Below are 18020 nucleotides of genomic sequence, written 5' to 3' on the forward strand. Positions count from 1 at the left end.
GGGGCAACTAAGGCACAGTTTCAACACCTCTAACCCAGAATTTCAAAATATGAAATGCTCCCAAATCCAAAACTTTCTGAATGCCAAAATGAAACTAGAAGCAAATTCCACACGTAACCTCCGTTGTATGTTACAATATAGCACTGGCATATTCAAAGTTTTTATCACATTACCTTTAGGCTATGTGTGTAATGGCAATGAATTTCATGGTTTACTTGGGTCTAACCCTAAGGTATCTTATGCAAAAGAAGGTGTTACAAAATCTAAACCATTTCAATTTTAAACACTTTGGGTCCCAAGCATCTAGGGCAAAGGACACTTGAACTGCATCAATTTTTTTTCTGTCCTATTTGACTATACTGACTGTAACTTGTTCTACTATTCTTTTTCTTTCTTTTTGTTTTGCTTTGACACAGGCTCCGGACTCTCACAAAACTAGGCCTATCAACATTCAGTTATGGATGGGGGAGAGCTCATAAGGCCCCACCACACTCTGAGGACCTATTGGCCCTTAATGGTTGTGTGGGAGGAGTCCACTCCCCAGCGGTGTCCTTCCGCAAGTAAATAACTCTCCACCAGTGCTCATCTGTTTTCCCGTTTTCTATGCTGTTTTCTCTCAGTGACTTCCAACTTGTTAATCTCTTTTATGGCCTCTACTCCTCCATTAAGCGTGTATGGTATGCTACTTATTATACTGTTAAATTCTAGAATTTCCATGTTTCTTTTTCATAGGATGCAATTTTTTGGTAAAATTCATTTTTCATCTATTTTCTAAAATACATTATTGACAGTTTACATTTTAAAGTTTCCTTCTGATAACTCTAATTTCCAGGCTGTTATTTCCACCTGTAACCTAAAGGCTACCATACTCTCTGATTGAGAAATGTGAGCCAGGTAAGGGCGCATGCCTGTCAGCCCAGCCCTCAAGGCAGGGAGATCACAAATTTAATGCTATCCTCAGATATATAGCAAGTCTGAGACCAGCCTGGGAAGACTGTATAGTGGTTTGAGAAATGATACGAGGCTCAGGTATTTGAACACGTGGTCCCTAGCTGATGATATTGTCTGGAGAGCTTATGAAACTTTTAGGAGGTGTGGCCCTGCTGGAGAAGTACACCACTTGGGGTGGGCTGTGGGTTTATAGCAGCGGTTCTCAACCTTCCTAACACTGTGACTCTTTAATACAGTTCCTCGTGCTGTAGTGACCTCCAACCGTAACATTATTTTATTGCTACTTCTTAACTGTAATTTTGCTACTGCTATGAATAGTAATGTACATACCTGATACGCAGACTATCTGGCATGTGGAGCCCCCATGGGTGTCATGACCACAGGATGAGAACTACTGGTCACACATAAACACAGCCATGTTCATAGTCTCATTCTCTCTCATCGTCTCGCATCCCTCTCCCACCCCTCCCCCCTTCCCTCCGCCCCCCCCCCTCCATAAAGTCTTACTACACTGTGCAGTCTGGGTTCAAACTGTCAGCCTCTGAAGTAGTATGTCACCAAACCAGGTTTTACACCTCAGTTTTCTATTAGCCAAGCTATACAATAAGTATATCTATACTGGTATAAAGCCCCTAAGCCTATTAACACTAAATAACTTCATAACGGCAATTTTGCTGTTATGAATCATAAGGTAAATTTCTGAGGTACAGGACATCTGATATTCGAACACCCAAGGAGCCCTGCCCCACAGGCTGAAACCTCTGGTTTATAACCTCAAGACACTTGCAGTTCACTTTCTGCCTCTTCACTCGGCTGCCTGCTGCCCTGCCCCCACGGCTATTATGGACTCTCCTCAGGAACCATAAGCTAAAATAAACTCCATCTTCCATAAATTGCTTTTGGTAATGGTGTTTCATCACAGTAACACAAAGTAACTAGTGCACCTCCTCTCCAAAACAAAACAAAAAGCCCACCCCCCCCCAAGAGTGCTGACGTGCCTCCTGCCTCATCTACTGAAGAGGAACCAATCTCCCTCAGAGCACACAAGAGAGCAGGTCAGTTTAAATCTAGATTACATTACCACAAGTCCAAGACTATGGTACTCCAAAAACACTCATTCCTTCCTATTTTTTCTCAATTTTTTCTTTTAAACTTTCAGACATCCAAAGCTTACCATGGTTCATAAATTATCACACAGCTGTTTCAGTATTTACCTTATTTGGGTTTTTTATGTGTGCATATGCATTGATAGGTGCACACATACAGCTACTACAAACTGCAGTCGGTTCTCTCCTTCACCATGTAGGTCAGCTATCAGCAAGCTCTTTACACACTAAGCCTAGACCCTCGTATGTTTTTATTCCCGTTCTTAGATTCTATCTCCTCTATATCCTGCTCCCTGCCTCATTTTTTTTAAATCTCTATAGTCTCTGGTCAGCGATAAGAAAATCACTTAAGCCCCATGATGGTGGCGCACACCTGTAACCCTAGCACTTGGGAGGCAGAGGCAGGTGGCTCTCTGTGAGTTCAAGGCCAGCCTGGTCTACAGAGTGAGTTCCAGGACAGCCAGGGCTTACATTGAGAGACCCTTGTCTGGGGTTGGGGGGGGGGGGAAGGGATGGTGGATGGGATTTTTACACTTTTTGCCTTATTGTTCTTTTGCTTATATATTAATGGTTTCCAATTTTTAAAGTGGGTTTTCTGTGTGTGCTTGTGTCTCTCTGTGTGTATGAGCCTCTATGATTTTCCCCCATTTGTTTTATATTACTTTGCTTTTTGTTTTCAAGAGAAAAAGATTAGGCATGATGGTGCATATCTTTAATCGCAGCACAGGAGAGACAAGAGACAGGTGAACTTCTGTGAGTTCAAGGTCAGCCTGATGTATGTACATAGAAGCCCTGTTTCAAAGGGAGGGCAGGGAGTTGAACAGGTGGTGAGGGAAGGGAAGATCAGAGAAATGGGAGGGAGAACTGTGATCAGAATATACTATATGAATAAAAAAACTATTTTCAATAAAAAAGAGTCTTTGGGATCAAAGCTCAACAGTATTAAAAAGTACATGTAAAACTTTTTAGAACTGTTTCTAAGAGGAGTGAATGTTCATGATTTTTAATTGACTTTCAGATTAGTCAACACAAATTCAGGTCTTTAACTGAGATTACAATGTAATTACATATAAAGTGGTAATTGCACTTTAGTTATAAATATAGCATGAATCTTTCTATACAATTATAAGTATAAAATAGTCATACACAAAACATTTTTCAATGAAGTTTTAAATTCAATTGTGTTTCCCATATTTATTTATTCATATTGTTTTAGATGGAGTCTTACACTGTGGCCCTGGCTAAAATATGACATGCAGGCCATGCTGACCTCAAACTTGCAGTAGTTCTCTAGCCTCAGCCTCCTAAATATTGAGATTTCAGAAATATGCCACCAATTTAAATGGCCAATTTAAATTATCTTTAATGCTTCAGTTGGATTTCAAAACAAAAAATAAACCTTAACTACATTTCTAGAAAAATATATGATACACAAATGTAAGTTTGTATCATATCTATATATAAAATAATATAATGACATTTTGTTTCTTTTGCAGGGGGAGATTCATTAGGATTTCATTTTATGTTTGTGTAAGGAGGTTAAAGGGCCAAAACAGCACAGTGAAAGACAAGGTGTCATATCTGTCCATCACCCCCACCCCCCAGTGTCCACTGAATACTGTCCCTGCCTGCTTTACAGGGCCAGGCTTCTGGCATGGCTCTGGCCTAATAACACAAAAGCCTAAGCTGGTAGTTTTGCCAGGTCAAGACAAGGGCTGGCACCAGCCTGGCACTGAACTGGTTGACTGGGTGCTGGAGGTCTTGGGACATTCTGCCAAGTGCTCAGGGGATTTTGACGCTGAGGCCATGGCTGTGAAGTGGTCTACCCAAAGAAGAGGCAGGCCCATCTGTCATCAGCCAGAGAGGAGGTAAGTCAGAGCCCCTCTGTAGTAGAGCACATTGCAGAAGCTGTTGCTAGTTGCAGAGTCCAGGCAGTGCTGGTAATGGTCTTTAAGGGCCACAAGTGAGCCACTGGAGAAGACCAGTGCCATACTTCAAGTCTAGTACACTAGATGGTGACCCCTCAAAAGCCTCAACACACAGTCATGGGGGGTGGGGACAGACACACTAAACCAGAGTTACTCACCTAAATTATTGGGTTTTGTACTAAATAATAAAACTTAGGCTTAAACCTTTTCTTACATGTTCCAATTACAATAGGAAGACAAACAAAACCTAGTATCTGTCAGCTTTAGACTTACATTTCTATATATCTCCGAAAATATATTAATGTAAATTTGTTATCATCCTTTTTTATATCACATTAAGAAACACAAAGCTAATAGTAAATAACATTGTTACATTATCCAGGAAAAGACTAAATGAAGTCTTTTCCATCAATCTGGCACTAATTATGCAATTGATAATCTCAAAACTTAACAGTAAGAAAATAACATAATTTTCCTTAATGAGTGAGAGAATCAAACATGTCGCTCTCACTAAGTCAATGAAGGTAAGAACACAAAAGGATGAGCAACCTTTTAGGTCCTTAGGAAAATGAAAATGAACACTGGCTGCTTTTATATAGAATCTGAGTTTGAGTCCCTGAACCTACAAGGTGGCTCACAACTATCTTCAACTCTAATTTCAAGGGATCCAATTCTCCATTCTGGTCTCTGTAAGAACAAGGTGTACATCTCATGATGCACAGACATACTTGTAAGCAAAACACTCATACACATAAAATTAAGCAAAATTTATTTTAAATTAAAATACAATAATAATACAGAGTACAAACTTGCTAGAATAGCCAAAATACATATGGCAATGTCAAGAATGCAGATCAAGTGGGACATGGTGATACACACCTGTAATCTTAGTGCTAGGCAAGATCATGAGCTTGAAGCCAGCTTGGGCTATATAGTGAGATCCTGTCTCAAAACCAAATAAGCAAAGCAGAACAAATTGAAAACTCATCAGCTACTATAAAAATGTAAAATGGCACAATCATTTTAGAATAGTTTACTGGCTTCTTATAAAATTAAATGTCCATTTGCTATATAGACCAGCTATTCCACTGTAAGATATTTTTCAAAAATGAAACACATACTCACCAAAAAGCTGTATGCAAATTTTAAAATATTTATTTTATTGTATTTATTTCATCATATGAGTGCTTGCCTACATGCTTACCCATGAACCATGTGCCTACTTGGTGCCCGTGGAAGTCAGAAGAGTGTATCAAATCTCCTGAAACTGTAGTTAGAGATGGTTTTAAGCTACCATGTGAGTGCTGGGAATTGAACCTGGGTCCCTCTGCAAGAGCAATAAGTGCTCTTAACCACTGAGCCATCTCTCCAGACCCTATATGCATGCAATTTTTACAATTGGAAAAAATTCTAAATATGCCTCAACAAGTGCTTATACCCATAAAATGGAAAGCAAAGAAAAAGGAACAAATTATTGATTCATCAAAAACACAAAGACTCTCTAACTTACTATGCTGAGAGAAATCACATTTAGGGCTACACACCATACATTTTCATTTAAATAATATTCTGGAAGAGGCAAAGCCACAGAGACAGAGAATGCACACTATCAAATATGACAGTAAAAATGGACAGAATGTCCCCGTCAATATACGGCATGTTTACAAAGATGGACAACTGACACTAAAAGTGGCAACATTGTTTGCTATATAAATCTTGCGAAATCTGAGCTCAACATATATTCTCCTCTAAAATGAAAATAGCTCTCCATTGCCTTAGTGGTGGTGGTCCACACCTTTGATCCCAGCACTTGGGAGACAGAGGCAGGAGGATCTAAGTTCAAGGTCAGACTAGTCTACAGAGTGAGTTCCAGAACAGCCAGGGCTACACAGAAAAAATCCAAATAAATAAAAAACTATTTATAATAATAATAAGCTACTTCTACCCATGTCTACACAAATCACTAAAAAGCCTCAGATGGTCTGTAAAATACAATAAATCTTCCCAAACTCTTCCTCATCATTCCTGTTTATTCTACTCACTACTTGCTAGATGTCAACCATCCTTTGCCTCCACAGAACCTTGCACATAGTGATTCTATCTCCTTTTACCATGCTGATTTTGCAGACCTTTGCTAACTTTACCTAATCTCAATTGTCATCATTCAGAGGAAGGCTATTAGCTCATCTTCTACCAAAATAATTCCAACATGTGGATGAATACATGCAGTGTTAGGAATTTATCTCAATGTCTGAATAACCCAATCTTTTCCACTACACAGTAAGTAGGCAATCAACCAAAAGTAAGAAAGGGCAGAATGCTGAGGTTTTATAGAAAGGAGAAAGTCTGAAAACACTGAAAAGTTTCTGTACCCCATAAGCCTCTCCACTGACACAGCAATCCAAATCCACTGAATTAGAAAAAGTCCAGGTTTAATGGGTAAAACACTCCTGGATGACTTTCCAGCCCCCCAGAGAGGAGTCGGAAAAGAAAGACCAAAAAAAATCACCTCTCTGTTTTCTGAGGGACAGTTTAAATACCCTGTGGGAGTGGTCTTGAGCATCTCTGGGGAGAGGACATCTTTTGACAGGCTTTCTGAGATGCAGCAGGGTTTGGAGAGAGATGGGGAAGGGGCTTGGGGGCGAACTTCTACTAGAACCATTCCATATTCTTAAGGTATATGGATGCTAGGGGCTGGGGTGAAGCTTCTACCAGAACAAACATGTTTAAGACAAAAAGGTGGTAAGACTTCCCTTTAACAGAACTATGTAAAGCCAGAAGTGATAGCACACACCTTTCATTTCAGCACCTGGGAGGCAGAGGCAGACAAATCTCTGTTCAGAGTTTGAGCCCAGCCTAGTAATATAATGAGTTCCATGACAGCCAGAGCTAGATAGTAAGACCTTGTCTCAAAACAAAACAAAAGTTTCAACACATCTAAAAAACCAAAACCACACACATTATAAACATGGCTTTGAAGCGTCATACGCTCTCTGTCCAACTACCCAGCTCTGCTGCATGCTATGAAGAAATAGATACAGGATAATACATAAATACTGTTCATTACAGCAACAGATGGTGAAATGGTCCACTAACTGAACTACAGACCCATTCCAGATAAGCGAACTATAGAAACCATTCACAGGAGGCATTCAGAACCCATTGTTCAATGATCCTCATTGATGGGGCCAGCAAGATGGCTGAGTGGGCAAAGATGCTTGTTGCCAAGTCTGACAACCTGAATTTGCCACTCATGATGAGAACCTACTCATGGAAGCTGTCTGACCTTCACAAATGAGCTGTAGCATACACATACCATTCTTGTCCTCTTACAAAAGAAACATGTAAAAACAAAATGTCAGTAAAGCAAATTGACTCTAATTTGGCATAGCTTTTTTTTTTAGCCCAAGTCAAATGAACAAAAATACACAATTATATTGAACTTAAATTAAAGTTCAGTCAAGTAAGTACTATAAACAAGAGAGGTGGTGTCGGAGCTCTTGGTAGTAGAGTGCTTGCCTAGGATCACAGTCATGAGTTCAATCCCTGGGACCCTAGCCACACATAAAAAAAAAAGTCTTATAAGGAAAAAAAGTCTTATAAGGACAAGAACTAGCTGTTCTTCCAGAGGACCCAGGTTCAATTCCCAGCACCCACATGTAGGCTCACAACCATCTATAACTCCAGTTCCAGGTAATCTGATGCCTTCTTCTGCAAGTGGTGAAAAGACATGCATGTAGGCAAAAACACCAATATACATAAAAAATAAGAATTAAAAGCATTTTTAAAGGGCAACAGATATGGATATAAGCAAGGAAGTAGCTATGATAAATGACAGAATTTATCTGAAGTGCATTTTCTTATTTACTAATTAACAGAAGAAACCACTGCACTGCAGGTGGTGTCATACCTGGGCAGGTAGGCTCTTTTCTTTAATCAAGGCAGAAAGAAAGCAGCCTTCCTCCAGGGTCCCTGCTTCAGGTCCCCCTGCCAGGAGCTTCCCCTCAAAGCACTGTTACCTAGAAGACCATGTTCTGGGTTGTCTCCTCAAGTTGCTTTTAGTCAAAACGTTTAATACCAACAATAGAAAAGCAAGCTGGAACACAGACTGTTACTAGTCAGTAAGGCATTGCTGTGAAGGGCTTGACCATAGTGTTTCATGGGAGGAAACAAACACTTGGAATTCTGAGATGGAAAAGCCATCAAGCGCTCAGGACTCTATGGGAGTTTTGTGGGAGTTCAGAAGACCTGTGAGAGTCAGACAAAGGAGGCTTGGCTTTAGAAGGAAGCAAAGTCTGTGTCGGGCCATTTGTGTTAGATTTTGAATTAATGACACCAATTTCTGGCCAGTTGGGACTGAAGAATTAGAAGAGCTCAGCATCATTGAAGCAAACCTGTGCCTCGCTGTGACAATGGATGCTGGTTTGCTGGGTCAGCTGTGAGTAACAAGACAGCAGCACCACTGCAGCAAAGTCTTCTGGGAAAGTATTCCTCGGGGCTGAGTATAGAAACAGTGGGACCAAAGACAAGTATCACGTGCATTTTGGTTGCGGTGGCATGAAAGCCGTAGTACTGAAGGGGTCATGTAGAAGCTGAAGTGCAGCATGGTCAGAAGAAAAGCCAAGGTCATTGGGGATGGTACAGCCTCAGTTGCTACTGAGATACTGGAAATGCCAGAACCATGGGATAACCAACTACAACAGCAGGAGGGGTGGAGCAAAGCTAACCAGAGCCTACCTAAGAAGCTGTTGTGTGCTGAAGATGACAGAGCTGGAGAGGGACGACTATTCAGTCCCTTTGGGGTCTAGAAGACCATGAGTTAGTCCCAGACGTCAGACACTATTTACATTGTTGGACTCTGGTTTTGTTATGATCTGAATTTAACTGTGCTCCAGATCTTCCCTCCTGGAATAAGAAAATATAACTCTTTTTGGATATTTAAATTTAAAAGAGATTTTTGAACTTTCAAATCATTGGAATTTTTAAAAGAGTGACTTTTTAAAAAGTACTTCATATTAATATGAGATCTTGAGAACAAGAAAGGAAGCCTTACAGTTTAAAGTGATGTTTGTATGTCAAAACTGACAAAGCAGAATGTCAGTTAGCTTCACTTCTCAATGTGACAAACCTGAGATAAGGAAACCTCAACCGAGGGACTATTTCCATCAGATGGGTTTGTGGGCGTGTCTGCGGGGCACAGTATTAACTGCTCATGTATGTAGAAGCCCCAGTCCACTATGGGTGGTTTCACGGTTGGACAGGTGGACACAAGCAGTACAGAAATAAATGGGAAAGCTAAGGGGAGCAAGCCAGTAAGAAATAGTCTGCCTCCATGGTCTCTGCTTCAGTTCCTACCCTGGCTCTCCTTGATGGTGGACTATAATTTGTAGGCTGAAAAGAAGCACTTTTCCTCACCAAGCTGTTTTGGGTCACAGCAACAAAAAGTTAGAAAAGAGACAGAATCACTGAATTGTAGATCCTAGTGGAGAAAAGGACTCTTAAAATCCAAGTGCTAACAGTGTGAGCAAACAGGACAGGACGTAATGTCAGGAATAGAAGTCACGGACAGTGCACCTAAGCAACCATCAGTGTAAGGAGGGACCATGAGTGCGACCAAATAAAAGACAGGGGTCTGTGTGGCGCACACCTGTAATACCCCAACATTGTGAGGCAGAAGCAGGTGGTTCTTTTGAGTTCAAAAGTCACCCTTGTTTACATAGTCTCATGCCAGCCAGAGGCACACAGTGAGATGCTGTTTCAATAAAATGAACGAAAGGAAGGAAGGAAGGAAGGAAGGAAGGAAGGAAGGAAGGAAGGAAGGAAGGAAGGAAGGAAGGAAGGAAGGGAAGGAGAAAAAGTTAATCAGAATATCAACAAAGCAGAGGCCTAAGAACTGAGAGAGTAAGGGTAGAACTGAGACAGCAAATTTTTCCTACGAAGACTAGACAGTAAACAGATTTGGTGATCCCAGGAGTAATCGAAAATACTGTATGCATAATGTAAAGGCTGAGGACCACATGTTGGAACGGTTCCACTCCTGAGGGCTGCCTTTAAATCTCAATGGCACGCTCACGTGTGTGCGCGTGCGCGCGCACATATATAAATGTCAAAAAAAAAAAAAAACCTCCCACTAAAATTTTATCACCTTTAATGCCAGCACTCGGGAGGCAGAGGCAGGTGGATCTCTGTGAGTTCAAGGCCGGGCTGGACCAACAGCCTCCAAAACAATACAGAGAAACCCTGTCTCGTAAAACCAAAAAAATAAAAAAATAAAAGGCAGGATCACAGCTAGAACAAATAAATCTCATTGCTGACTTTCCTACTTCTAATGAAAAGTCCACCTTTAAATGGCTTCTACTGCCCAAGCTTTGTATTAACCCACCAAATACTTTTCTCTGTTCCACCATCAGTTATAACACAACTTGATTCACTTCCGCTTAGACTAAAACGTTTCCACAACTTTTTGACAACAGTCTTAAAAGAAAGCTAAAAAGCTCAATGAGATTTAACTCAATATGGCATTCATTCACTTAAAGTATGTGACTATATGTTCCAGAGTAACTCAGCACTGACTTCTTGCAAAGGACCACCAACAACCCCAGTACAGTGTAAGATGGTCCCATATCTTTCTGAGTGGTTGTTAATTATGCAGCATCTTTTGCCCCAATATTCAGTCTTTGACTCTGATTCCTGACAGTGTCTAATGGGCGTAGTAAGTGTCTTCTGTCCCTGAAGCAGAGATCTTAGGTTCCTGGGAACTTCCTGGGTCAGAGAAGCCTCATCTGTTTTACTGAGCTGACTCTTGGTGAAACTCTAGACAAGGTGAAGCTGTTCATCTAAAAGATCAGGCCTTGATTAGCCTTCAATTTTCATCAAACTCTCCTTAAAAGCTCCTACGTGAACTGGCTGGAGAAATGGCTCAGCAGTTAAGAGCACTGACTGTTCTTTCAGAAGACCCGGATTCAATTCCCAGCACCCACATGGCAGCTTACAACTATTATAACTCCAGTTCCAGGGGATCTGACACCTTCATACCAATGCACATGAAGTTGAATACCACTCAAGAGCACCTCTAGTGGCCAACACACTGAGAGTGTGTGCTCCAACTGTGGACCCTTCCAGACTCACCCTGCATCTTTCTGATCATCCATGTTGTTTACAGCAAAGTGGTAAATACAAGGAAAGGGGCTTTTCTGAGTTCTGTGAATTACAAAACTGAAGTAGGGGGTCATAAGCACAGGTGACAGGACTTAAAACTACAGCTGAAGAGAGGGCAGTTTTGTTCAGGTCCTTTTGTGGCTCAAGTACTGTCAGAGTCGTATCCAATTATAGGGCACCTATGGTGTCCTAGAAGTGAGAAAACTGACTACAGGAGTATGAAGTGGGGTAGGGTGGGGTGGGGTGGGGTGAGGAACCCTTTTCTTTGTAGTCTAGGTACTGACCCTGGGATCATGCTGCTTCTAGACAAACACTGTACTACTACTGAGCTACACCCATAGCCTCCTCACACACATTTGGTGTTTGAGGCATCACTAGGAAGAAAGAGATTGTAGTAGCTGGTGTCATTTACTGACTTATCGAGAGCTAAGGAAAACCATTAAACCTTTTGCTATTTTCATTGTTATCGCTGGGGATCAAGGTCAGGGCTTGCTCTCTGTTAATTCTCAATGCTGGATTTCACTTGAAAATATGTTTCAAAAAGTAAGTTTGCTGTCAGAGGGTGGGTGGGGGTTTGGAAATCACTGCCCTATATGTTTAGACTTCATTTTCTTTGCATTAAACTGTTAATAAAATTCACCCATATTTGTTCTTCCTCTTAAATGCCATTCATATCCATTCTATCCACCTATGAACAAGAGTTTAAGACAAAGGAGAATAAAAAGTTAAACTCTCTCCAAAAATAAACCCAAGGGCAAAACAAATTATACGATATTTTAAAAAAATCAAATGTGGGCTGAAATGATGGCATTAAAGTATTTTTAGGAAATAAACAGAAACTTGGCAGAGATGATATGCAAGATTGTCAAAGAATTCAGAGCAGCAGGAACAACCTCATAAGAGCTTACATTTACTCAATGATTCTAACTCTCCTTCTTCACCATGATTACGTACAAACCAGACAGTACATTTTTTTTGGTCAAAAACTTAAATAACACATGAATTTTAAGGCTAAATGTTATTAAAAACTTCATTGACAAACAGGAAGTCATCGTCAGCCAATCTAAACCTACTTAACCCAAGCTTTGACACAATAAAACAACAGCTATGAGAAAGGCAACTTCACATGCAGAAGTCGAAGAGGTCTCCAAATGTCTGAGCTTAAGGGGGGAGAAGCATTAATCATATCTGACACTGGTGGCTGGGCAGTGGTGGCGCATGCCTTTAATCCCAGCACTCGGGAGGCAGAGGCAGGCGGATCTCTGTGAGTTCGAGGCCAGGCTGGACCGACAGCCTCCAAAACAATACAGAGAAACCCTGTCTCGTAAAAAAAAAAAAAATCTGACACTGGTTTCTAAAGCTTCTATTGTCATATTGTCAGAGGTAACTACAAAACAAGTGCTATTTACTAAGTTTGAGAAATCTGCACATCTTTTTTTTCCTGAAAATTAGGGGTTAAAATACTAAAGATAAATACGGTTAATGCATTTACAATTATCTGGATATTATAAGTGAAATCTCTTATTAGTTACAAATAACAAAATACCCCCAAGCAGTTGCCATACTTTCCACTGTTCTTCTAAACATAGCAGTTCAATGTTTCATGCTTTGTAATGCTCATAGAAGAAATCCGATACTCGTTAACCTGACATCAAGATTAGTCAATATAATTCTAAAATCAATTTTCCTTATCATTCCTTCTTTACCTACTCTTCCTGCCTAGTTAGAATGATCATTTACACCCTCCCCATCTTGCTTCTCTTTGTCCACTCCATTCTGGATACAATCTGCTCCACAGATTTCATGTTAGGCAACCATACCCAATTACCCATAGGCTGTAGGCCAGATGCAGTACTGTCAGTGCTCCTGAATGAACAAAATAAAAGCCTCTATTGTTAGAAGCAAAAGTTGCCAATTCAATTTTTCTTTTGAGTTTGATATACCCTTTCAATAGCAACTGGTTAACAGCATGAACTCAGAGGAGCTACTTGATGTCATTAACCAGCTGCATATATTAGAGCAAATGACTAACATTGTTTTATAACTTAAATTTCCTTAGTTGTAAAGATGAGGTGTTTGTGTGGGTGCAGCTGAGTGTAGGTTTGTGTGTTGGGTAGGGTAGGCTGCTGGAGTATAGGTGTGCATGTACAGGACAGGTAGGTGGGGGCTTAGCATGGTTGTTAATGTGTTATAGTCAAGAGAAGAAGATCAACCTGTTTTCCAATGTGTCTTTGTCTCTGTCTCTCTCTCCCTCCTTCCCTCTCTCTCTCTGTAGCTTTGGAGCCTGTCCTGGAACTTGCTCTGTAGACCAGATCAGCTTTGAACTCGCAGAGAAAAAGGTACCTCATATAAGGCACCTGCTCAGAAGTAAACCCCACCAGGGGTAGGGACAGCAGCAGTGTCGAGGAAGCGTATACCCAAGTAGGAGTTCTGGAGTCACGGTCTTCATCCTCAGCCTCAGGGCCTCACCTCCTTGCTCATACCCCAAAAACACATGCACAGTAAAGGGCCTGCAATATTCCTAAAGAGAAGCACATCTCTCAGAAGTGCTCAAAACAGCTGTCCCAAGGAAACTCATAGCATGAGTTTTCAGGGCTCTAGTCCAGAAGGACCAAAATCTCTGGGATTAGCGTCTAGATAGCAAAGTATTTTCTTCCCTAAAACAGTGCTGAGCAGAGACAGGCCTAGTATCAGGAATAGGTTTAAGTGATAACCAATCCAGGGTGGGTTAAAATGTTGAAATAGAAAAGCCAAATCTAGCTATATTCTTAGCTTTACCAGAGTCCCAGAAAATAGCATATTGTTTGTCCAATCAGCCAAGCCAGTAATGATTTTTGTTCATGTTGCAAATGGAGCAGAGAATAGGTTGGGCGGCAGGAGATCAGGAGGAGACAATGTAATGAAGTCTACCAGGATGCAAAAGGGCTGTAAAGAAGATGGAGTTTAAAAACTAATGGTTCCGAACCAGGCTTGGCGGTGTACACCTTTAATCCCAGCTCTGGAGGTAGAGGCAGGAGGATCTGAGTTCGAGCCCAGTCTGGTCTACAAAGCACAAAGTGAGTTCCAGGATAGTCAGGGTTACACAGAAACAAAAACTGACAGTTCATCTCACTGCACTATCTCACATCAGCTATCCTTTGGTAACTCATTTCTGATTCAACAAGTGAAAAGCAGATGAGCATATGTCATAGTTTTATAAACTTGACACAAACCTAAACATAACCAGTAAGAGGGACCCTCACTTGAGGAACTCTCCATTAGCTTGGCCTGTGGGCACATCAGTGAGCACTTACTTAATTGCTAAGACTGGAGGGTCTAGCCCACTGTGGACAGTGACATCCTTGGGCAGGTAGGTGTGGGCTGTATAAAAAAGGTAGCTGACAAACCAAAGGAAGCAACCAGAGGACCACATCATTGCTTTGTGGTCTCTGTATTGGTTCCTGACTCCAGGTTCCTGCCTTAAGTTACTGGTTGCTGTTGGTCGTGGAGTTTGCCAATAGAAAGCAAAGTAGAACGTCAGAGCAGAGATACTTTTCATATGTATTAAAAAATAGGTAATATGATTTCAAAAAAATTTTCCTGTCCTTAAAACCAATCTACAAAAGGAATGGAATACTAAGTAAAGAAGAAAAATTGGTTCCTCTTTTATTGGTTCCTGATAGGAAATGTGATGGGGGACTGGCAAAGGGAAGGACAATAGAATAAAGGAAAGTGCTCCTTCAAAAGAAACTTCTGGAGTTGGAGAGATGGCTCAGTTGGTAAAAGTGCTTGCAGTACAAGCCTGTCTTGAGTTCAATTACCCAAACCCACATAAAAGCCAGATGCAGTAGTACATATCTGTAAGTCCTGTCCTCCTATTGCAAGATGGGAGGCGGAAACAAAGAGCTTAAAATACAAAACACAATGGCGGAAACAAAAGAGACTGCCTCAAAATAAGATGGAAGGTAAGAAGCAAGTCTAGAAAGTTGTTCTCTATATAATGTCCGGGTATGTACTGTAACACAGACAGACAGACAGACAGACAGACAGACAGACAGACAGACACACACACACACACACACACACACACACACACACACACACACACACACACACGTATGTAGGGGAGGGGGAGGGGGTTTCTTTGAGAAGAAATCCTAGTAACTCTGCCTTGCTGTAATTCCTCTGGAGTCCTTATGTTCTTCTAAGCTGTTTTTGTTTCGTTTTGTGTTTGTTTGGTTTTTTGTTTTGTTTAGTTTTTGCTTTTTGGTAACTCAAGGACTCTGGTCTTTGCTTTCCACTCCTTCTAAACACACAGAGAATGTAAGACATAACTGACTGAGTGACAGGACGGAGCCTGAGCTGTAGTCTGGGCCATGTCACTGACCACACTGCAGAAAGTTAAGGAAGTCCTCAGCTTCTCTCCACTTCCCAATACAAATGTGGGACCAGCAAAATGGGGACAGGAATACCTCCTGCCTTTCAAGACAGTCCCTGCTACTTAGTGACTTCTCAATAAACTACTCGTCATACTCAAATCCAGCCTAGCACAGGTGCTTTCTCAATCGGTAGGTGTGACTTAGCTTTAACAGTCAACGTAACACACTTTAGACGACCTGAGAAGAGAGCCCTAATGAGAGACTGTCAGATCAGGTTGATCTGTGAGCATGCCTGTGGGGGATTTTTAAAATTATTTTCATAAGGCCCAGCCTAAAAGTGAGGAGCACCATTGGGTGGCTTGGTTCTAGAGAGTGCTGACCCAGCATGCCTGCATTCTCCTCCCTGCTGCCTTGGCTTGCCTAGGAGAGGCTGCAGCCTGGAGCTGGGCTGAAACGAGGACAGAGCTATAAGACTGTGACCAGGGCTAAGAGTTCACCACAGTGAATGTCAGGATTAGGATTAGAGTGACGTAAGGAGAAGCATGATGTCCTGTTTTTCAGATCCCATTCATACACTGGTTTTACTTTAGATTAGCCTCAGTGGTTCTTCTGAGGCTTTCCCTGAGTAACTCTCAAGAAACCTATAACACTTAATTACATCATACTTATTTATATGTTTCTTATCTCCAAAACAAAAGAAAACACAAGACCCTTCCATACAGTCTGTGTACTCCTAGTACCTAAAAACATTGTGGGATCAATCCCTAGTTGAATGAGTAAATCATCAAAATCTAATCAACGCATGAAAATATTTAACTACTGTCACCTTTTATCTGATGGCTTTATTATTACATTGAAATTTCAAAACTATTTAGCCACATAAAATCTGCACATTTTGTTCTTCCACTGTATATATGAAAGTGGTGTTTACTTAGTGATATTCAAAATAGTATTTGAAAGCGTAGAACATCCAACCAGGCATAGTGACTCATGCTGATAACACCAGCACTCAGGAGGCTAAGCCATAAGGACAGATTTGAGTTCCAGGCCATCTTAGATAGAGAACAAGACCCTGTCTCAAAATGAAACCAAAATTGCAGACAGATACGCTGCACAGTTGGCACTGAGTGGCATCAGAACAGTCACCTTCAGGCTTCTTCCTGATGGCAACAAAGATGCAGGAAGTTACTGATAACAAAGGTTGTTTCAATTGGACACCATGTCCAAGAATCTAAGAATCGCATTCACAAATTCTGCACATACTATGAAACTACTTAACTGAGCAGTGATACAGAAAAATATAAAGAGCTTAATCTTTTCAATGTTAGTGTATTTTCATCAGCATTCTCAATTCCATTGAAGTATAAAACCTACAGTTCTACTGACTTACCAACTCTCTCTCTCCCCACCCCCACATGCACACACAAACTCACCCCCAAAACACTGTAAATCAATTTCAAAAAACCATCTTTTACAATGCTTAGGGATATCAAAGGAGAAAAGTCAACAGTCTACTAAATCAAGTCACTTATAAAACTTGGTTTTAAAATATTTTTAAAAATATATATACTTGCTTTAAAATAAGATTTAAAATTTTGACATATAAACTAAAAAGTGACCTTCCAAAGTACCTGCTTGTAAATCATACTACTTGATGGAGACACTGGTAGTTGTGTCTTTCTTGATACAGTAAGCCATATAAAGTAGAGATATAAAGGGTGCTACTGCTCCAGTGTTTACAAACAACGCAATAGTTCACAAGCTAACTAGTGTGAGTGATATTTTTACTTAGCTCAAGAAACAGTTACTTCAGCCAGGCAGTGGCGCTGCACGCCTTTAATCCCAGCACTCGGGAGGCAGAGGCAAGTGGATCTCTGTGAGTTTAAGACCAGCCTGGTCTACAGAGCTACTTCTAGGACAGGCTCCAAAACAATACAGAGAATCCTGTTTCAAATCAAGCCCCCCCCCCAAAAAAAAATCCACTGAAACATGACATTGAAGCCTAGGTCTAAAACACTGGTTTACTGAGGAGAGAAAGTGGACAGGCCGAGCTTGATGGTTTTATGCAACAAAAATGACTAGAGTGGCAAAGGCCATGCACCTTACTAGAACCTTCCCTCTCTCGGTGGGACAGAGCTTAAGGAGGAGGGCGCGACCAGCACTCACCGGTATGGATCTTCTCGTGCCTCTGAAGCAGGTACTTCTGTATGAAACGCATGTCACATTGGCTACATTGAAACGGTTTTTCGCCTTAAAATAATTTGACATCCATGCATTAGTTAATGAATAAAACAACATTTTAAGTCACTACTTTGAGGATATGTAAGCCTTAGAAGCCCAAATCTTGAAAAATTCTAAAACACCATAGGATTTTAAAAAGCATTTTTCATTAACAGTTCTATTTTCCCAAAAAAAATTTCCTCCAGGATTTAAAATTTTATATTTTCACAATTACACAAAAATAAAGTATGATTTACATTTTTCTAAGAAAAAAGAGAAGGAAAGCCACAGGTTCCTCT

The 18020-nt window shown here is 40.8% G+C and overlaps 1 protein-coding gene across 6 annotated transcripts in view; it reads right to left on the minus strand.

Moving 5' to 3' along the window:
* Nucleotides 1–18020, minus strand: part of Znf148 (zinc finger protein 148) — a 121407-nt gene that overhangs the window by 10593 nt on the left and 92794 nt on the right. For 5 of the 6 annotated variants that reach the window (XM_005071540.4, XM_040750882.1, XM_040750883.1 and 2 more), the window contains one exon: nt 17668–17751. In XM_005071540.4, coding sequence (XP_005071597.1) covers nt 17668–17751 — 84 coding nt within the window. Of the gene's footprint in view, nt 1–15239; nt 16662–17667; nt 17752–18020 lie in introns of those variants that run through there. The other variant, XM_021228032.2, reaches the window with a different exon arrangement.

Source organism: Mesocricetus auratus, unplaced genomic scaffold, assembly GCF_017639785.1.
Source record: "Mesocricetus auratus isolate SY011 unplaced genomic scaffold, BCM_Maur_2.0 Super-Scaffold_100008, whole genome shotgun sequence".
Taxonomy (NCBI): Eukaryota; Metazoa; Chordata; class Mammalia; order Rodentia; family Cricetidae; genus Mesocricetus; species Mesocricetus auratus.